Genomic DNA, 21,642 nt, shown 5'->3' on the forward strand with positions numbered 1-21,642 from the left:
GGGGGGGGGGGCGCAGGAAGCCAGGACAAGAACGTCCGGCCCCTTGGTCTGCTGCTTTACCTCTCCTGTCTCCGTCTCGGCTCGAGGCCCTGTGAGGTCACCTATTCCTGATGCCAGCACGCTCTGAGACTCAGCCTGGGCTGGCGTGACCCTCCTGGGGACCTGCTCTGGGGGTCAGAGTGAGCTCTCCTGGGGTGGGCACCTTTGGTATCTGGGGCTGGGTCCCCTGCAAGACCCCTCAACTCCCCCCTCCCCACGGCTTCTGTCTTATAACCTGAACTCCTGTCTGTGGGAGCCATGCCAGAGTCGCCGGTTAGCCATGGCTAATTAGAGTGTGCAGCCTTGCTGAGAGTACGCCGGGCGGCCAAGGCCACGCTGAGCAGGGAACCTTAATCAGAATGTCCAAGGACGGCCCGCACGTGCACAGCACGGTCGCTACTTGGAAAGAAGCCTCTTTGGTCTCAACTAGAGGCCCGGCGCACGAAATTTGTGCACAGGAGGGGGTGCTCAGCCAAGCCAGCGCCCTTTCACACTCCGGGGGCCCTCAGGGGACGTCCGACTACATTTTAAAAAATCACCCTGTACTTAATTTTCTTACGAGCTCCTCCTTTTAAACTCCCCTCACGCTCCCATCCTGTTTCTTCTTTTTATTTAACTTTTCCTGGCCTCACCCCATTTCAGCATCCTTCTCTGTCCGGCTCTCTTTCCCTCCCTCCCTTTGAACCTCCCTCCTCCCTTCTCCCCCTTCATTCCCCGTGTCTGTCTCCTGCTTACGCCTCCCCCCTCCCCCATCCGCCTTTCCCTTGTGAGCCTGACCCTGCCTCCCTCCCTCCTTCCCTATTATTACCCCCCTCCCCCGCCACGTTCACTGGTTTCTCTTTAAAACCTCCCCCTTTCCTCTCTGGGACCTGCTTCAGCCCCGCCTGAGCGCACTTTGATATTAAAGCTTCCGTTCGGGGGGCATTAACCCCCAGCCCATGGCCCAGCCCCGGCCAGGCCTTCGCCAACCCCCCTTCCCCGGCCTCCCCGCCGCCATCCTCCTCCCATTCCCTGCCCGGGACGCCCCAACTTCTAGTCAACAACGTACACTTAATGCGCCACCAACCTAACCCTGGCCAGTGTCTTGGGGGTCCAGCCCTCGGGGACGAAGGGGGTCCCCTCCTTAGTGTCTGACTCCGCCCCAGCTAAGCTGTGCCTCCCCCTCCCAGCGTGGGGCGCCCGGCCCGGGAGGGTGGCCGAGGCCCGTGCAGCCTGGGCGCTGCATGCACTTCTGCCCGGAAGGCCTCAGACTGTCCACCCCTCCATCCCAACGGCCCGCGCCAGGGGCCATCGCCCTCCTCCCACGTCTGGGTGGGGCTCCCCGCTCCACACCGCCTGAGCCCCGCCCCTCGCCAGGCGCAGCGGCTCCGCCCCCCCCCCACGTCACCACCCCCGCCCCCCGCGTGCAGCCCCGTGTTTCCCCTTTTTGGTTCCTGCGTCTTTGTCTTGTTCCCTTTCTGTATTTCTGTTTCTCCGCGCGGGCTGTCTGCATGCAGGCCCGCCTTCCTCTCCCTCTCCTTTCTCATCCCCTCCTATCGCATCCTATCCTACCGACCCCGGGCCTCGCAGCTGCCTGAGCAGGGGGCGGGGACGCAGCCTGCTGAACGGCCGTTACATGACGGCGTCCGGACAATGTGCATATTCCTCTATTATTAGTACAGACGGGATCATCCGCTCACCAGCCAGCGTGCTGGGGAAAGGCTGGGAGAGGTGAGCGAGGCCGGAGAGCCACTGAGGCTGCAGCCGAGGGAGGGGGGCAGCGGCCGCGGCTGCTTGTGGGAGAGATGTACGCCTTTATCAGCCGGCGTGCGGCTGCCCATATGGGACTTTGCTGTGAAGAACTGTCTTGTCTGATGGCTTATGGCCACGGCTCCTCCTCTGATGGCTTATGGCCATGGCTCCTACGATAAAGACTCATTTTTATACCCACACCTCATGGCTTCTCTGTCCACCGCCCAGCGTCCCAAGAAGGTCCAGCCCCTGGCAGAGGGGCTCGGCCTCGGCCGTTAGTGCGGTGGGCCGGGTTCGAGAAGGAACCTGCCCGGACACCTGCACCGTCGCTAGCAGGATTCAGAAGCAGCTACGGACGAGAACAGCTGTGCTCCTGCTGCTGACACCGTCCTTCCTCCGAGGTCTCCCTGATGTCCCCACCAGAGACAACCCCACGCTACGCTGAAGTTCAGGGGGGAGGGGGACAGAAAATGGGGGTGTGACTGAGTCCCTTGTGCCTGAGCTCCTGGGTGTGGGGACGCTGGCTTCCTCCTCTCCTGGCCCCCTGACCCGAGCAGGAGTGTGAACCGGTGTGTTCATTGCAAGACGAGACTCCATGACCCAGGGCCATGCCTCGCCTCCCCCTGCAGACGCCCCTCCCCCTGCAGACACCCCTCCCCCTGCAGACCCCCCACCCCTGCAGGCGCCCCACCCCCTGAAGACACCCCTCCCCCTGCAGACGCCCCTCCCCCTGCAGACGCCCCTCCCCCTGCAGACGCCCCTCCCCCTGCAGACGCCCCTCCCCTGCAGACGCCCCTCCCCCTGCAGACACCCACCCCCTGCAGACACCCCTCCCCTGCAGACGCCCCTCCCCCTGCAGACACCCCTCCCCTGCAGACGACCCTCCCCCTGCAGACGCCCCTCCCCCTGCAGACGCCCCTCCCCCGGCAGACGCCCACCCCCTGAAGACACCCCTCCCCTGCAGACACCCCACCCCCGGCAGACGCCCCTCCCCCGGCAGACGCCCCTCCCCCGGCAGACGCCCCACCCCCGGCAGACGCCCCTCCCCCTGCAGACGCCCCTCCCCCTGCAGACGCCCCTCCCCCTGAAGACGCCCCACCCCCTGAAGACGCCCCTCCCCCTGCAGACGCCCGTCCCCCTGCAGACGCCCCACCCCCTGCAGACGCCCCTCCCCCTGCAGACACCCCTCCCCCTGCAGACGCCCCTCCCCCTGCAGACGCCCCTCCCCCTGCAGACACCCCTCCCCCGGCAGACGCCCCACCCCCTGCAGACGCCCCTCCCCCTGCAGACACCCCTCCCCCTGCAGACGCCCCTCCCCCTGCAGACGCCCCTCCCCCTGCAGACACCCCTCCCCCGGCAGACGCCCCACCCCCGGCAGACGCCCCTCCCCCTGCAGACGCCCCACCCCCTGAAGACGCCCCTCCCCCTGCAGACGCCCGTCCCCCTGCAGACACCCCACCCCCTGCAGACACCCCTCCCCCTGCAGACGCCCCACCCCCTGAAGACACCCCTCCCCCTGCAGACGCCCCACCCCCTGAAGACACCCCTCCCCCTGCAGACACCCCACCCCCTGCAGACACCCCTCCCCCTGCAGACGCTCCTCCCCCTGCAGACGCCCCTCCCCCTGCAGACACCCCTCCCCCTGCAGACACCCCACCCCCTGCAGACACCCCACCCCCTGCAGACGCTCCTCCCCCTGCAGACGCCCCTCCCCCTGCAGACGCCCCTTCCCCAGCGGCGCTCACCGTCCACGGTCCAGGGCAGCGCCCAGCCGTGGGGCCGCAGCAGCTCCTGCACGGCCTCCAGCACCGTCTGCAGCTTCTGCTTCTGCCCGATCTCCGACTGCGTCACCTCGGCCACGTTCAGCTTGCAGCCCGCCAGCGTCTCTACAGTGAGGCCGGAGCAGAGGGCAGAGTGTCAGGCCAGGCCGCAGGGCCGGCGCCTGCTCAGTGGCTCAGAGGAGGGCCCCTCCCCACGGGTCTGGGTCCGAGGTGGAGCCCGTCGCCTGCCACAGGGGGGCTGGGGGGGCGGTGACCACAGAACCCCGGCTCCTGAGACCGCTGCTCTGGACGGAGAGGGGCTGGGGGGGCGGTGACCACAGAACCCCGGGCTCCTGAGACCGCTGCTCCGGACGGAGAGGGGCGGGGTGCGAGGGCAAAGCCGTGCCGTCCCCTTGGGGACGTTCTTTGCACATAAAATGGACAAATGGACCAAGGCGCAGGGGGCAGGCAGGGAGCCGCCTGCAGGGAGGACGGAGCTGCGGAGGCTGGGCCAGGACTTCCCGGCGGAGAGGACGTCGGGGCGGAGATAAGGGCCGGACAGGCCGCGGCCCCACTTGCGTTCCGCACCTTTGGACCCCACAGTCAGGACTCCAGGTCCCTGCGACCATCCCGTCTCCCGGGGCGCAGGGGGCAGTCCGAGGAGCCCAACAAGACCTGCCCCCTCCGCTCACGGCAGCTACGGGACCACGGCCCCCCACGGCCTGGGCGCCCGCCTTGCCCGCCGGAGGGGCCGCAGGCGCCGGCTGACCCACACCTGCGCGGGGCGAGGCCGAAGGAGCCCCCGTTTCCCTCCTTGTTTATTCTAAGTCGAGCCGCGTCCTCAGAAAGGCTGGTCCCCACGGGCTTTCTATCTTGCACGCGTCCCCGGCCAAGTTCCGTTTGAGGCATTTTCACTGGAGGCGCCTGGGACACCCCCATTCTCTCCCAGGACCTCCCCTCCCCCGATTAGGAGAACATACAGACCTGGTGTCCCTAGGTCCCCCAATCATAAACGCCCACGGGCTCGGTTCATTCACTCACCCGCCACTCACCACACGGTGACTGAGCACCTACTGTGCGCCAGGCGCTGTCCCCGAGCGCCAACCCCCCCCCCCCCCCCCCCGTGTCTCTGCTCCCCTGGCTGTGTGCACCCGGCGCACAGCAGCTGCCGACGGCTCTGGAAGCTGTGGGTGACCCGCCGCAGCCCGTGGCTGGGAGCTCAGGTGGGACGCCCACGGCAGGACACACATGTGACCTGAAGCCCAGGGCCCCTGACACCACCCGGGAGCTGCGGGCTCCGGGCTGAGCCCCACATCCACTCTCAGGACGTGTGACCGATGCCGCCACGGAGAGAACCGAGTGGCCCAGCCTGGGTCGCCCTGTGCTGGGGCCCTTTGCGGGGAGTGGGGGAGGGGGCCCGGGAGCCGCCCTCCGGGGACTCACCCAGGAGCTTCTGCAGCACCTGCCCGTCGAACAGGTCCTCCTCCAGCTGCTTCACGATGATCCTGTCCTCCACCAGCACGTCGTTGATCCAGTCGATGAGAACCTGGGGGCGTGAGGCCAGCTCAGCAGCGCCCCAGACCACACTGGGTGGCACCCCCCACTCCGACCATGCTCAGCGGTGCTCCCCCCACACTCAGCACCCCCCCACCCCGACCACGCTCAGCGGTGCCCCCAGGGACCACGCTCAGCAGTGCCCCCCCACGCTCAGCAGCGCCCCGGAACAGGGCAGTGGTCAGAGCGGCCGCGGGAGACACGAGCTGCCGGACATTGGACATCAGGATGCACTCGGCACAGGGGCCTGGGGGTGGGGCCGGAGGGGCTGCCAGGCCCCCCCCCCCCCCCCGCCGAGGGAACTCACGAGAGCCCCCTAGACAGCCTCCTCCTGGCGGGGACTCGGGGAGGGGGGACTCTCAGCCAAAGGGGGGATGGCACCTGCTCACCATGGCGCCAGCTGGGGGTCGAATGAGTCGCTGTTAGCAGCGCTGCCTGCGTGCCCCCAGGCAGTCCACGTCAGATCCGCACCAGACAGTCCCGAACACCCGGAGCCTAACCCCAAAGCTGCAGAGAAGGGGACCCCAAAAGCTCCCCAAGCTCTGAGCTCCTGCTCTTTCTGGCAGCTTTATGGACAGTCACACCCCACACCGCGCTGCTCGTACAGCGAGCGGGCCAGCGTTTCCAGTGCAACCACACCGCCATGCCAACGCCGCGTGACCACCCGCAGGGCATCCTCGTCGCCCCGAAAAGAAACCCCGTACCTATCAATAGTCACTCCCCAGCCCCCCGTCCCGTTTCTCCCCACCACTGAGCTTCCCTGGGCACAGATGTGCCTGTTCTGGACGTTTCATCCGAATGGAATCATACGACACATGACCTTCTATGTCTGGGTTCTTTCATTTAGCGTGATGTGTTTTTTTTGTTTGTTTTGTGTCATTGTTTTTATTGACTTCAGAGAGAGAGGAAGGGAGAGGGAGAGAGAGAGAAACATCAATGAGGAGAGAGTCATTGACCGGCTGCCTCCTTCGCGCCCCACACGGGGATCGAGCCCGCAACCTGGGCACGTGCCCTGACTGGAATCGCAGGCGACCTTCCTGTTCATAGGTCGAAGCTCAGCCCCTGAGCCACGCCGGCCGGGCCCGTGTGATGCTGTCATCCCCGCACAGCCTGGCTCTGTACTTCTGTCCTCCTGCGGGTGCATCGCATTCCAGGATGTAAACATACGCATCTGACCGCCCGCCCTTCTGTGGGTGGCCCCACTTTGCGGCCGTGTGGATAGTGCCGCTCAGAAGGTGGGGTGCGCCCGCTCATTCCCCCAGGCAGCCTTCCTCTTACGCTTCCTCTCAGCAGCGTTTCCCAGGGAGAGATGGTGGCCATCACCCACAGAGACCGCTGGACTGCGGGGCGGTCTGCAGAGCGAGGACTCCGCCCCACACGATGCGGCGTGGCCGATGCTGCTAACGGCTCTTCTCCACAAAACAAAGTGGGTAAAATGGACACCTGCACAGGCTCCATCAAAAACAGGCAGCCACCCCGTGGTTCTCTGTGCAAGGGAAGCAAACAAAACTACCTAACGGGTGCCCAGAACCTCCGGGAAATGGGAGTTTATGGCGGCTCTCAGAGACGAACGAAAGGGCGTGAATAGCGTGTTCTCCGTCACTTTGAAACGTGCAGCCTGCAGAACTGGCCACAGAGCTCATTCCTGTGAGGTGTGTTCCATTTCCCCCGGACTCCACGTTATCCCATCGGACACCATCCCGTGAGGAACGGAAGCAAAAATAAACGGAAGGTGGTTTGGAGGAAGGCTCAGGTGAGCAGCCCCGGGCATTCTGGTTCTGCGAAGGTCCTGCCGAGGTCAGCAGGTCCCCTGCTCGGCCCCTCCCCCCCCCGGAGGGTCAGGGGGTGTGGGCGTGGGGCTGGAGCCAGGTCTCTGACCACTCTTCCGGTTTCCTTGGGGGGCCTCCCGGTCACCCCGGCTCCTCCTGACCTTTAAAGAGCGAGTTCCTGAGGCCTCGCCCTGGGCGGCTCCTCTTCTCACTGCCCACTCTCTCCCGAGGCCAGCGCAGGCCTCCCACCACTTCCAGCGCCGCCCGCGTCCCGGAAACCCCGCCCCGCCCTGCACCTGCCTTCTGCTCGGCGTCCCAGGAGCGTCTCTCACGGAACTCATCACCCCCAACCCTGCTCCTTCTCCGAGAGGAAGCAGACACCGCCCACGAGTTCCAGGAGCCTGGACTCCACCCTGACCCCACTTCTGCCCACTTCTCAACTGGGCCCCCTTCTCACCACCCCTCCCCCACCCCCTTGTGCGAACCCCCTCCCTGGGCCACAGCCCTGACAGAGCACCCTCTCGCCGGCGGTCTTCCCGTCCCAGCTCTCCCCTGCCCCGGGCCTTTGCACGTGCTATTCCTCCACCCTGAACATCCCCCTCCCTCACTGCCTGGCTGGCGTCCACTCATCCTTCAGGTCGCAAGCTTCTGTTTCATTCCCTGACCACCCACCCCACCCAGGCCACAGCCCCACCCGCCGGCTCCCAGCACATCCCAGCGCCTTTTCCCCTGACCCTGCTCGCACAGGCAATGCCAGCACACATCTACACGCATCTACACTAATAAAAGAGTAAGATGCAAATTGACCGTACCTTTGTGACACCCACCAGCCAATCAGGAGTGAGTATGTAAATTAACCCAACAAAGATGGCAGGTTAATTTGCATACGCTGGCGCCAAGCGGCCGGGGGCAGGAAATGATGCAGGCATTCCGCACGGCCCTAGCTGCTCCGGGCCTCTGGGCAGCGTGGGAAGGCGGAAAGGCGGCTCCCAGCTGGAGCGAAAAGGTGGCTCCGGCCGGAGCGAAGGCGGTGCCAGCAGCCAGGGGAAGGAAGGCCCATTCTTGCATGAATCTTCGTGCATCGGGCCTCTAGTGTTGCTTATAATGATCTCCCCTGTGGGACTGGAAGTTCTCTGAGGGCAGGGACTAAGGCCATCTTGTTTGTGGCTCTGTCCCCAGCACCCAGTGCTCACTGCTTGGCGCTGGAGCTCCATACTCAGATATTGAGCTAGCGAATTAATTAACTTACTGAGCACCTACTATGTGCCAGGCCCTGGAATAGAAAAGCCAGGGGGGCTGTGTCCTTGGGCTCCTCACGTTCCAATCAGATGTTAGAGACACACACAGGCTTTCAGGTCGGGACGGACATGAGGGGGAAGCAAGGCCGGTGCAGTGTAGACGCTGGACACACACCTCAGCCGGCGCCCCGGTCAGCTGGACGCCACCTCCCCAGGGGCTGGACGTGGGACAGACCCAGGAAGGTGCCCGAACCAACTGCAGAGCTGCCTGCAGGCCTGGGAGGGCCTGGGGGCCCCAGCGGCGGCCTTGCCCGGGGCGCAGTCCTACAGGGAGACGCGGGCAGATGCCGCTTCCGCCGAGAGTAAGCGAAAGCTCCCAAAATTCCGTCTGGATCTCGAACCCAGTCAAAGGCCAAACACAAACCACAGCCAGACCAGGATGGAAACCAGCTCCGCCCAGCAGGCCGGGCCGCCCCGCTCCGGGGAGCGAGCACAATGCCCGCGGGTCTGCCTGCCGCCCGGTGCAGGCGGCCCCGTGCCTCCCGGCTCGTCCGTCCTCATCCCCCGCCTCACAGGCCTTTTCCTTTGGGGGCGTCCTCATTTGGGAGCCTCGGACCGGCAGGCGCGTGGCTGGGACGTATCTTAGCGTCTCCCTTGGCGCCGTGCTCCGGGCACGCGTGTTTTACGAGCTTGCTTAAACCAGAATAAAAAATCACTTTCCCTTTAGTTCCTCCCGAATGATCACCGGGACTGCAGCCTGTCTCCCCGCAGCGCTGACAGTTATGTTTTAATCACGGCCAAACTGCTCGTGGCTGCCGAATCCTCGGAGGGCGCGGGCCGGGCCGTGCGGCGCCAGAACGCCTCCCAGCGTCTCCCACGCGCTGACAGCGCCGCGTCTGCCCAGAGGGGCGGTTCACGCGGCTGCCTGTCTTCCCGGGACAGAGGAGGAAGGAAAAGCTTAGCAGCCAGGGCGAGGCGCGTGCGGTAACCTGGGGAGGAGATGGGAAGCTACACACAGAGCAGCCCACGTCCCTGGCTCTGCTCTCCGAGACCCCTGACACGCCCGGTGCCCCCGCCCCCATCACTGCCCGACCCTGCCCTGCCGTCCTGGCGGCTGGAGGGCCCCTCTCCTCACCGACACTCCGTTTGAGCAGCATAACCGGTCCTCAGGGGGAAAAGCCTTCATAAAATGAACTAGGAGTCCACATTGGTGGGCGGGTCCTAACACGGACATTTTCAATCTGTTCTTAAAGGCTGCGGGCCCACAGCAGCGGGTGGGGGAGAAACTTTATAAAAAGCACTTCAAAGAGAACTTTTCTGTCCGTGCCACGTGGCCGTACACAGGGCCCAGCCCCGGGAGTGGCTGCGGCTGCCGAGCGAAGCGCCGTCTGGGGCTGCTGCCGCGGGCGGGGCCGAGCCTCCGCTCGTCCATCACCTTCTGAAGCGCTCCCTGGTCCGGATCCGCTGTCGCACCTGCATCCATGCGTGCCACGCCCCACGCCACGAGTAACGTTCCGTGGCAAAGCCGCAGCTTGGAAGCCACGCTGCGGAGAGAAAGCCTCCGCCCCGCGTCCCTGGCCCTCAGGCGCCGTCGCCCTGGCTCGCTGGCGTCCGCACTCCCAGACGCTGCGAAACTGACCGTCTGCCCAGATCAGGGACTCGCATCGGACGGGTGCGGAGCGGGCGCAGCCAGGGGTCACACTCCCGCCCCTGGCGCTGCCCCTGAACCCGTCCACGCCCGGGGCGGCGGCACCTCCCTCCAGCCGCTCCTCTGCCCGGCGCAGCGTGTAAGCCAGCGTTTCACAGGCCCCCGTGAGCCCTGGATGGTTTGCTCAGTGGTTAGAGCACCGGCCTGAGGACTGAAGGGTCATGGGTTCAGTTCCAGTCAAGGGCACGTCCCTCGGTTGCAGGCTCGATCCCCAGCCCCAGTCGGGGCATGTGTGGGAGGCAACCAATCAGTGTCCCTCTCACCTCGATGGTTTTCTCTCTGTCTCTCCCCCTCCCTTCCACTCTCTCTAAGAATCAATGGAAAAATATCCTCGGGTGAGGATTAACCAAAAAAATGTTTTTAAAGGAAAGGCAGCAGTGAAGGGGGCACCTGGGGGTGTCCACGCTGTGACCTTGACCTTGACCCCTTCCCCCATTCGGCCTCCTCACCTCCCAGCCTCCCGAGCGCAGCATCAAGCCCTCCCAGCCCACAGGTTTGCTCCTTTCCCTCCTCACCTTGACCAGCTCCTTGAACTTGGGGTCATCCTTGGAGGTGGGGTCGATCATCGTGCGCTCCTCATTCTCCTCTGCGGGGACAAAGGGCAGGGTCAGGGGCAGGGGCAGGGGCGGGGGCAGGGGCAGGGGCAGGGCAGGGGCAGGGCAGGGTTAGAGCATCGGCCTGAGGACTGAAGGGTCATGGGTTCAGTTCCCTGCCCCTGCCTCTGCCCCTGCCCCTGCCCTGCCCCTGCCCCTGCCCCCGCCCCCGCCCCTGCACCTGACCCTGACCCTGACCCTGCCCCTACACCTGACCCTGACCCCATGGACAACAGGGGCAGGGGCAGACACAGGGGCAGGGGCAGGGGCAGGGCAGGGGCAGGGGCAGGGGCAGGGCAGGGGCAGGGGCAGGGGCAGGGCAGGGGCAGGGGCAGGGGCAGGGGCAGGGGCAGAGGCAGACACAGGGACAGGGGCAGAGGCAGGGGCAGGGGCAGGGACAGGGGCAGGGGCAGGGGCAGGGGCAGGGCAGGGGCAGGGGCAGAGGCAGGGGCAGGGGCAGGGGCAGGGGCAGGGGCAGGGGCAGAGGCAGGGGCAGACACAGGAGCAGGGGCAGAGGCAGGGGCAGGGGCAGGGGCAGACACAGGAGCAGGGGCAGAGGCAGACGCAGGGGCAGGGGCAGAGGCAGGGGCAGGGGCAGGGGCAGGGGCAGAGGCAGGGGCAGGGGCAGAGGCAGACACAGGGACAGGGGCAGAGGCAGGGGCAGGGGCAGGGACAGGGGCAGGGGCAGGGGCAGGGGCAGGGCAGGGGCAGGGGCAGAGGCAGGGGCAGGGGCAGGGGCAGGGGCAGGGGCAGGGGCAGGGGCAGAGGCAGGGGCAGACACAGGAGCAGGGGCAGAGGCAGGGGCAGGGGCAGGGGCAGACACAGGAGCAGGGGCAGAGGCAGGGGCAGGGGCAGAGGCAGGGGCAGGGGCAGGGGCAGGGGCAGGGGCAGGGGCAGGGGCAGGGACAGAGGCAGGGGCAGGGGCAGGGGCAGAGGCAGACGCAGGGGCAGGGGCAGAGGCAGGGGCAGGGGCAGGGGCAGAGGCAGGGGCAGGGGCAGAGGCAGACACAGGGACAGGGGCAGAGGCAGGGGCAGGGGCAGGGACAGGGGCAGGGGCAGGGGCAGGGGCAGGGCAGGGGCAGGGGCAGAGGCAGGGGCAGGGGCAGGGGCAGGGGCAGGGGCAGAGGCAGGGGCAGGGGCAGGGGCAGGGGCAGGGGCAGAGGCAGGGGCAGGGGCAGGGGCAGGGGCAGACACAGGGGCAGGGGCAGGGCAGGGGCAGGGGCAGACACAGGAGCAGGGGCAGAGGCAGGGGCAGGGGCAGGGCAGAGGCAGGGGCAGGGGCAGGGACAGGGGCAGGGGCAGGGACAGGGGCAGGGGCAGGGGCAGGGCAGGGGCAGGGGCAGAGGCAGGGGCAGGGGCAGGGGCAGGGGCAGGGCAGGGGCAGGGGCAGACACAGGGGCAGGGGCAGGGGCAGGGCAGGGGCAGGGGCAGAGGCAGGGGCAGGGGCAGGGGCAGGGGCAGGGCAGGGGCAGGGGCAGGGCAGGGGCAGGGGCAGGGGCAGGGGCAGGGGCAGGGGCAGGGGCAGAGGCAGGGGCAGGGGCAGGGGCAGAGGCAGGGGCAGGGGCAGGGGCAGGGCAGGGGCAGGGGCAGACACAGGGGCAGGGGCAGAGGCAGGGGCAGGGGCAGGGGCAGGGGCAGGGGCAGGGCAGGGGCAGGGGCAGGGGCAGGGGCAGGGCAGGGGCAGGGGCAGGGACAGAGGCAGGGGCAGGGGCAGGGCAGGGGCAGGGGCAGGGACAGGGGCAGGTGCAGGGGCAGGGGCAGGGACAGGGGCAGGGTAGGGGCAGGGGCAGGGACAGGGCAGGGGCAGGGGCAGGGGCAGAGGCAGGGGCAGGGGCAGGGGCAGGGCAGGGGCAGAGGCAGGGGCAGGGCAGGGGCAGGGCAGGGGCAGGGGCAGGGGCAGGGGCAGAGGCAGGGGCAGGGCAGGGGCAGGGGCAGGGACAGGGGCAGGTGCAGGGGCAGGGGCAGGGACAGGGGCAGGGGCAGGGGCAGGGGCAGGTGCAGGGGCAGGGGCAGGGACAGGGGCAGGGGCAGGGGCAGGGGCAGGGGCAGGGACAGGGGCAGGGGCAGAGGCAGGGGCAGGGGCAGGGGCAGGGGCAGGGCAGGGGCAGGGGCAGGGACAGAGGCAGGGGCAGGGGCAGGGGCAGGGGCAGGGGCAGGGGCAGGGGCAGGGGCAGGGGCAGGGACAGAGGCAGGGGCAGGGGCAGGGGCAGAGGCAGACGCAGGGGCAGGGGCAGAGGCAGGGGCAGGGGCAGGGGGAGAGGCAGGGGCAGGGGCAGGGGCAGGGGCAGGGGCAGGGGCAGGGACAGGGGCAGGTGCAGGGGCAGGGGCAGGGCAGGGGCAGGGGCAGACACAGGAGCAGGGGCAGAGGCAGGGGCAGAGGCAGGGGCAGGGGCAGGGGCAGAGGCAGGGGCAGGGGCAGAGGCAGGGGCAGGGGCAGGGGCAGACACAGGGGCAGGGGCAGGGCAGGGGCAGGGGCAGGGGCAGACACAGGAGCAGGGGCAGAGGCAGGGGCAGGGGCAGGGGCAGAGGCAGGGGCAGGGGCAGGAGCAGGGCAGGGGCAGGGGCAGGGACAGAGGCAGGGGCAGGGGCAGGGGCAGAGGCAGGGGCAGGGGCAGGAGCAGGGCAGGGGCAGGGGCAGGGGCAGAGGCAGGGGCAGGGGCAGAGGCAGGGGCAGGGGCAGGAGCAGGGCAGGGGCAGGGGCAGGGACAGAGGCAGGGGCAGGGGCAGGGGCAGAGGCAGGGGCAGGGGCAGGGGCAGGGGCAGGGGCAGACACAGGAGCAGGGGCAGAGGCAGGGGCAGGGGCAGGGGCAGAGGCAGGGGCAGGGGCAGGGGCAGAGGCAGGGGCAGGGGCAGGGGCAGGGCAGGGACAGACACAGGGGCAGGGGCAGAGGCAGGGGCAGGGGCGGGGGCGGGGGCGGGGGCAGGGGCAGGGGCAGCGGCAGGGGCAGGGGCAGGGGCGGGGGCAGGGGCGGGGGCGGGGGCAGGGGCAGGGGCAGGGACAGGGGCAGGGGCAGGGGCGGGGGCAGCTGACTTCCCAGCACAGACTGGGGAGATGGCTGAGCGTAGCGAACCCCGTGTTCTCAGTGAACACGCTGTCGCACAGCAAGTGCCAGCCCGGGGCGGTGGCCACCGCAGGAACTGCCTCCCGGACGGCGGGGAGTCCCCCAGCCTCGCCTCTCCCATCATCCCGCACCCTCACCCCTCTCTGCCTGCCATCTTTCCGAGAGACCCTGGAGAGGCAGCCACGCACACAGGCCTGAACGGGATCCGTGGGAAAAGCCACGCCAGTAAAATGCCACATGCACTGGGCAGGCTCACCACGGCGCACGATAGCACGGGGCGAACAAAAGGCATCAGAAACAGCAAAAGGAGAAGCAAAGAGGAGGACGCTTCGCAGCAAAACGTGCTCATCCTTGTTCTGCTTATTTCCCCGCCTGTTCGCCTTTCCCTCCGTGTTCCGGCCTCGCTCCATGGACAACAGGGCACCACACGCGGGCCCCGTGATGTCCCGGCTCAGGCCCGCACCGCCTCCCACGCTCCTCAGCAAGCCTCACGGCCGCCGGCCACCCCGTCAGCCACCGGGCCCTGGCACTGCTCCTCCTGTCTGCGCCCTCCCCCACCCACACGCCTTCGCCGTCAGAGCTCAGCTCCGGCGCTGCCCGAGCTCAGGGGCCTGGAACCTTGGGGAGCGAACTGGAGAGCAGAGCAGCTAGTTAGAGAGACGGGAGAGGCCTGGCCGGCGTGGCTCAGGGGTGGAGCGTCGACCTGTGAACCAGGAGGTCACGGTTCGATCCCCGGCCAGGGCACATGCCCGGATTGCGGGCTCCATCCCCAGTGGGGAGCGTGCAGGAGGCAGCCGATCCAGGATTCTCTCATCATTGATGTTTCTCTCTCTCTCTCCCTCTCCCTTCTCTGAAATCAATAAACATATATTAAAAAAAAAAGAAAGACGGCAAACGAGGAGGGTCAAGGCCCGGGGACAGGCAGGCTCGAGGCATCATCGACTAGACAACAGCCCGGCCCACGTCCAAGGCGACTCTACTCCCTACCCTGCTGGTCTGAGCAGGTTCTCAGCCAGGACTGGCCGTGTCCCCACCCCGGGCAGCAATGTCTGGAGACACTTCCGTTGGTCCCAGCGGGAGGGGCAGGGATGCTGCTGGCATCTGGTGGGTAGAGGCCAGGGATGCTGATCCAGGACGACCCCACGCCGAGGGCTTATCCAGTGCCGGCTGGCGTGGTGCCAAGGCGGAGAGGATGACCCCACGCCCCCTCGGACAGTCCCCCAGGGGCACCTGCCGGACAGCAGCCCCGAGACCCTGAGCGGCAGGACCACAAGGAGCCGCACTCTGCCAGGAGGAGGGAGGAGCCGCGGGCCCAGGGAGCTGGGCCAGCCCTTGGCCTGGGGCGGCCGCCCGGAGCCCTCGCTGGCCGCCCTATTGCGGAAACCACAGCGGAGGCGTCCGCCGGGACTTCCCTTTGAACCAGGCTTTGGAAACAGACGGGATGTTCCGCCACTGCCTTCCGACCGAGCGGGTCCCACAGCACGGGCTCCCACACGCCCAGCGACACCCCCTTCCCGTCACCGTGGGGCCCAGCAGACAGCTCGGCACAGCTCCCCCCTCCCCCCCGGAGTGTCCCGGTTAGCCCATCCCACGCTGCTTACCCCGCCTCCCCACGCCTCCCGGGAACCACGGGAAGGCTCTGCTACCCTCTCCCTCCGGCCTCGGCCTCCCGCCGCCGGCACTGCCCCGCGGGCCCTGCGGGCACGGCTGCTCACCTGGCACCGTCCTTCCACGCAGTCCTCTCCTACCTATCGCCTCCCCGACCTACACCCCAATAACATCCGCATCTTTAGCCAGAGCCGCTCCTGTCCCGCCTGCACCGTATCCAATGGCCTCGTGCTCAGAGCCAGCCTCCCACGTGGTGCCCGGTGCGTGTGTGAACAAGAGGCCGTGACACCAGGCGTCCCCGCCCCCCCAGGACTGGGCGTACGCCGCGGGGGCTCCGCCGTCACTCAGCAGGGGTCGGTGCACAGAGGGGTCGGCGAGCCCACGGTACCTAGCAGGGTGTCCTCGGGGTGCAGGTCCGCCAGGGCCGGCGACATGGGCGAGTTGATGGCATTCTTGCCTTCCTCCTGCAGGTCGCTCACTGCGGGCAGAAGAGGAGACGCCGTTAGCGCACACGGAGCCCGCGGCGCCCCGTGCTGGCCGGGGAGCAAAGCGAACACAATTCCCGATCTCAGGCACGTAGCAAGCATTCCTAAATGGCTCGGCGCCCAGGAAAAGTCTGAGGAAAAACGATCCCAAGCAAGAATATGTTCGGCAGCTCTCCCCGCCAAACACTCCCCTCCCGCCGGGCCGCCGGGCCACGGCCCCTGCTCCGTGGAATCTGTGACTAAGTCACGGAAGCTTCTGGAGGCTCCGTGATCTGCCCGAGGCTGCTGACGGACGGCAGGCCCCTCCCCGCACGCGCACGGGGAGCGAGTGCCGAATCCACAGCAAGGCCCCGGTCCAGGCCACGTTCGTGGGGACAGATCCTGACGGTGATGACAGGTGCTGCCCGGGGTCGGCCTCCACCTCCTGCCCAGAGAACACAGGTTGTGTGTGTTGGGGTGCAGGGTCCGCAGGGTCTGGGGGTGATGAGGGGTACAGCATGGATCCCATGGCGGCAAAAAGGATCTCTCGCTCCCGCACTGGAGAGACGCCGGGGGCACAGCCGCACTATCAGCCTCGTCTTCACACCATGTCCCCCACACCACGTCCCCCACGCCACGTCCCCCACGCCGCGTCCCCCACGCCGCATCCCCCACACCGTGTCCCCCACACGTGTCCCTCACACCATGTCCCTCACACCGTGTCCTCCACCGGCCATGCCTGTGACTCCCAGACCCAGCACTGGCCGGTTCCGGCTCAGCCCTGAGATCAGACGCACCGGTTCGGGGTGGGCCCTGGTGGGAAGTGTGGGGCCACAGCACCGCCCTCTCCGTCGGTGGCCGGTGCCAGGGGCCAGGCCCTCTATGACCAACGTGCTTGAGGTGAAAACCTGCTGCCTCTTTCCAAACAGTCACCTCCGCCCTTCGCCCCGCCCCGCTGGGCACCTGAGTGACAGGTGATGGAGAGGCCGGGAGCGGGGCGGGCCTGATGGCTTCGGGACAGGCGGGCCCGCTGATCCCCCGGCCGGTGGCGCCAGCAGGCCAGTCCCACTCACCCCGGGAGCCGCTCCTCCCAATGCCAGGGCCCTGGGAGGACGGGGAGACGGAGCAGCAGGACCGAGCCCGGAGCTGCGCACAGTGGGCTCGCGGGACTCGGCCGCAGACCCAGCTCTGGGGACCGCCGCCCCCCGCCCCTCACAGGGAAGGCGGCCGTGGGACCCTGGTTTCTCACCTCCGCGAAGGCCCTGGCGCAAGGTGGTTTAACCCCACGCCCGCGTTCACGGCAGCACGAGTCACAGGAGCAAAGGTGGACCGAGCCCGAGGGTCCACTGATGGCGGAGGGACAGACACGTGGCCCGGCCACACCGCGGGACATCACCCACCCTCAACAGGGAGCAGATGCTGACTCCGCGCCAGCGCCGATGAACCCTGGGTACTAACTGAGCCAAGCAAGCCGGCCCAGAAGGAAACCCTGGGCGCGCCCACAGGAGCCCCGGAGCGGGCACAGGCACAGACAGAGCGCAGGCAGCGGGGCCGGGGCCCGGGGCAGGGGGGCCTGGGCCACGGCCCAGCGTGTCCGCGTGGGAGGGTGACAGTCCTCGAGGTGACGGAGGTGATGGCTGCACCAGGTGACCGGACCGCACGCCACTCAACTGTTCCCGTAAACTTGGTCAAAGACGGTAGATTCTACGTTACACGTATTTTACCGCCATTCAAAGACAACAGGGACCCTCTCCCACAACATTCGGCCTGGGAGCCAGCCCCGCCGTCCACAGCGCCCCGACCCCCCGGGACCCACCCTAAGAGCCGGCCCCTCGGCCCCAGACCCTTCGCTCAGCTGCGCAAGGAGCAGCCGGGGTCACGCTTCATGGCAGCTGAGAGCACGTGGATGGCGAGACCCCGGCCTCCCGCCGAGTCCTCGTGGACCCAAAGGTGCGTGCGTGGCCTGGGGAATGGGTGCAGGCAGAGGACCCGGCGCCCAGGTCCCACGTCCGGGGCCGATGTCACCGACGGGGACAGAGAGGCCAGGGGGTCCTTCTGGGTCAAGGCCAGAGAAGAACAAAAGACCCTGGTTTCATGGGAGCGGAGGGTCACACAGGGGGGCTCTGGGTGCAGGGGGCTCCGGGTGCAGGAGGACTCTGGGTGCAGGGGGGCTCCGGGCACAGGGGGACTGGATGCAGGGGGGCTCCGGGCGCAGGGGGACTGGGCACAGGGGGGCTCCGGGCGCAGGGGGGCTCCGGGCGCAGGGGGACTCCGGGCGCAGGGGGGCTCCGGGCGCAGGGGGGCTCCTGGAGCAGGGGGACTCCGGGCACAGGGGGGCTCCGGGCGCAGGGGGGCTGTGAGCCCATCGCTCCCTCAGAAGATCTTCCCCTTGCGGGAAGGGGCGGGTGGGGAGGGAGAGGGACGCGGGGAGGGGGGGGGGAGAGAAAGTGCTTCCAGGCTGGAGAGGGAGCGGTTCTGACAGGGAAAGTGGGTCACAGGAAACAGCAGTCTGCACGCGGCCCTCGAACATCAAAGGTAACACTAAGCAGGGCCAGGCCTCCATCGGGGAGAAATGCTCTCGGCCCCGCCCAGGCTCCGGTCCAACGGCACGTCCAAGGGGCTTGTTACGCATCAAGCCCTGAGGTTAACCAGGACCCCGAGCCAGGAGGAGGGGGCCCCGCAGACCACAGGGCCAGCCGCCAGCTGTCTGCGCCAGGGCCTGTGGTCAGAGCCCCGGATTCAAATCTCACTTTGCCACCTGCGGGGGAGTGGCCGGGAGCAAGTCCGCTCCCCTTGCCAAGGCCCAGGTCCCCGTCTGTAACGTGGGGAGCGCAGCAGTGTCCACCTCCGGGGGCGCTGAGGGCTGTGAGGCTGACAGCACTCAGCCGGCCGCGGGGCGACTCTGTGAAGGCGGTGAGGGCACACAGGCGCTCGGAAGGGGGTGCAAACCGAGGAATGAGCGATGAAGAGGAAGGTGAGGTCCTCATCCCAGGGAGAACCACGGAAGGCTCCCTGGAGGAGGCAGCCTAAAAGATGCCAAGAATCCAGAGAAGGGACGTGGGACTCTGTGCAAAGCATCTGGGTGGCCTGTCAGAGCTGGACTCGGGGCGCGAACGCCAGGCCGCGTCGACGCTGAGCCGCCCTCCCAGCCCGGCTCCTCCGAGGGGCCCTCGGGGAGGAGCCTCCCGCCTAAACCTGATTATCGTCTTCGGAGGTCAGGCCAGCAGCTGGAAGGAGGGGCTCCGGAGCCCGGCTTTTCCCCACGGACCCCTCGCTGCCAGCCGAGCGGCTTTCCATCCATCCAGGAATGCTTGGGATCTGACAGTCCCGGTCCACTCGCCAGACGGGCAACACTTCAAAGCCGCGAAACCCCAGCCGTCCTGAGTCACGGACCGGACCGGACGCCCGTGGGCGTGCACCGAGGGCGTGGGCGTTCGGAGGGACTGGGCTCGCGCTGAGCTGGGGACCAATCACAGTGTCCACCATTGGTTTGCGATGAAGGCCCTCGTCCTCAGCCACGCACGAGGAGGTCGGCGCCCACACATTGCTACCGCGGCAGAGCCCACCTCCCAGCGGTGACACGCCGCGGCCGTGGGCACACAGTGGGCACGGGGCTGGGAATGCCAGGAGGGTCAGAGAGGCGGGAGGGCGGGGCAGGAGAGAGCCAGGGAGAGCATTCCGTAGGCCCAGTGCCCGCGGGAACGGCCACTCCTCCCTCGGGCCACGGTGGCAGGCCGCAGTCACCAGACCTTAGGAGTTTTCAAATAAAGCTGGAAGTTTGGGGTTTCATGTAGAATCTCCTAACTTATAAATGTAAGCAAATAATCCGAATTCTGTGGACATACTAACATTTCCTGAGCACCTACTGTGTGCCAGACACCCTCCCTACTGTTCATTCATCTCATCTCCTAACCAGCCTCTGAGGGAGCGGCTGGGTCCTGGCTGGGCTGGCATCTGTTGGAGGGGAAGGCACCTGAGACGCACCACCAGCAAGCCTTGGAGTCTGAGCCTGGTTCCACCTGATCTTGCATTTCACTGTCCCCAGTTCAGCCTTAACCAACCTCAAGCCTCAGCTCACTGGCCCCCTCCTCCAGGAAGCCCTCCTGGGCGCTCCACATCCACCCCAGACGCCTTTCTGCCCGGCTCAAGCCACACAGCCCTGTCACTATCTCTCCTGGACCACCTGTGCACTTCAGTGCGAACAGCTCCTGCACACAGTGGGTCTCTCTGTGCATTCCAGGAGCAGCTGGACGAAGGGCTTAGAACCCAGAGCCTCGGGTGGCGGCTCAGCCACTGACAAGCTGGGTGATGCCGCAGGCACCCACGTGCTCTGTGCCTCAGTTTCTTCCAGTGTGAGAGATGACTGGCGTGCAGCAGCCGTCGGGCACGCGCTGGCCCTCGGCGTCTGCTGAGGGGACGAATACCTGTGTGTCTCCAGATCGCTCTCTCTCCATCCTCCACCCAAAGCCTGGGCCGGCTGACAGGAGAGGACTCTCCGGCTGAGATTCCAGCCGCATAACAAGGAAGAAAGAGGCTCAGAAACCCGACAACTGGCCCCCGGAAAGCGCCCCGCAGAGCTGCCCCGAGCCCCGGCCAGGCGGAAGGCTCCAGCTCGGAGCCTGTGTTTAATCTTTTCCTCTGTGTGGCTTTCCCGTCTTCGTTTATTTATACCCGGCTCTCTCCAAAGGACGCTGTTAGGAGCGTTCTCTTTTCTCCTTCCTTTGACATCATTAGGAAAGCGGGCGGCTCCGGAGCCAGGCTGCCGAGGGGACGCATCCATCTAGGAGCACCGAGGCCTCGCTCCAGGGGCGCCGGGGCAGGGACGGGGGTCATGACACAGCCAGCAAAGCAGGGGTGCAGGGAGCTGGTGGGGGGTCAGCGAGAATAAAGAGGCCTCGAGGGGAGGCCGGAGCTGTGACGCTCCAGGCGCTGACATTTTCCTGCGTGTCCTTTCAACACAGCGGAGACCCTTTGTCACCAGCGGGGCTGTGTCGCCGCGCACCGCGTCCTGGTTTTCGCAGGAACAAAAGATCAGGGAAGGTTTCCGAGGCCCGGCTGGACCAGGACCAAAGAGAAAACGCCAACAAACGCTGCCTCCCGCCGCCCCTGCAGGAGCTGGCCACGCAGGGCCCCGGCCCCGGCCTCCGAGACGGACCCACGTCTAGGCACAGCCGCCCCCCTCCGGGCACACGGCTCAGCGTGGGCGGCGAAAGGAAGGCGAGCAAGAGGGCGCCCCTCCTCCGGCCCGCCGCCCTCCCGTCCAGGTCCGGGCGTCCCAGCGGGAGCCACGAAACCTCCGGAAACCAGGCTCCGGCTCCACCGAGGGAGCGAGAGCTCTCTATGGATTCCCACCCCCCACCCCCCACCCTCCCGGCGGCGCTCCGGGCCATCTCCTCGCAGGAGGTGTAACGTATCCGGACGATTAAACTCATCAGCCAGGAAGGCCTTCCAAACAGAGCGGCTCCTCTCAAAACAAACCACGCGCGCTCCCCGGGCCGAGCGCACCGCTCGGGGCGCGTCCACGAGGCCGAACAGACGGAAGCAGGAGGCATGACCCCGGACTCAGCGCCCGGCTCAGACACGCGGCAGACCCCACTCCCGACCCTCGCTCCGAGGGTGCGCCGTGTCCCGCGTGTCCCGCTCGTAAAGGCCTGGGGATGGGAGGTTATCAACTCCAGGTTCCGTCTCCCAAGGGCCTCAGGACCACGGTGGATGGCGGACAGCATCCCGTCCAGGGCGAGGCCGCGGGGCAAACAGCCCCGGGAGCCGCCGTCCTCCCCAGCCCAGACGCGGGCGAAGGAAGAAATCGCACTCAGCGATCCGTGTACAACACGGAGAGAAAGAAGCTCTATCTCTAAGGTGCCCGACCCGTCCCCCTATGCTGAGGCCTCGTCCCACAGTGTGCGGCCCGCCATCAGCCGTAGTTACACCCACCAACCCGCTGTGTCAACCCGCTGTGACTCGGCCGGCGTGAGCGCCGATGAGACTGCAGGGGATCAAAGCCACGACGGCTGCCCAACCGCTGACTTACGGGGTTTGCTCGGCTGGGGCACGGGGCCATCTGATTTCTCAAGACGCAATAAGGTTGAGGCTGAAGTGAACAGGGGAGCCCTGCC

At 67.5% G+C, this 21,642-nt stretch overlaps 1 protein-coding gene across 2 annotated transcripts in view; it reads right to left on the minus strand.

The window, feature by feature from the left end:
- The window catches only part of PARVB (parvin beta), a 65,183-nt gene that overhangs the window by 20,355 nt on the left and 23,186 nt on the right, over positions 1-21,642 (minus strand). For both annotated transcript variants that reach the window (XM_079775300.1, XM_079775301.1), the window contains exons 2-5: positions 15,451-15,540; positions 10,315-10,385; positions 4,974-5,076; positions 3,516-3,656 (exon numbers count right to left, since the gene is read on the minus strand). In XM_079775300.1, the coding sequence (XP_079631426.1) occupies positions 3,516-3,656; positions 4,974-5,076; positions 10,315-10,385; positions 15,451-15,540 (405 nt within the window). The remainder of the gene's footprint in view (positions 1-3,515; positions 3,657-4,973; positions 5,077-10,314; positions 10,386-15,450; positions 15,541-21,642) is intronic.

This window comes from Cnephaeus nilssonii, assembly GCF_951640355.1.
Source record: "Cnephaeus nilssonii genome assembly, chromosome: 6".
NCBI lineage: Eukaryota > Metazoa > Chordata > Mammalia > Chiroptera > Vespertilionidae > Cnephaeus > Cnephaeus nilssonii.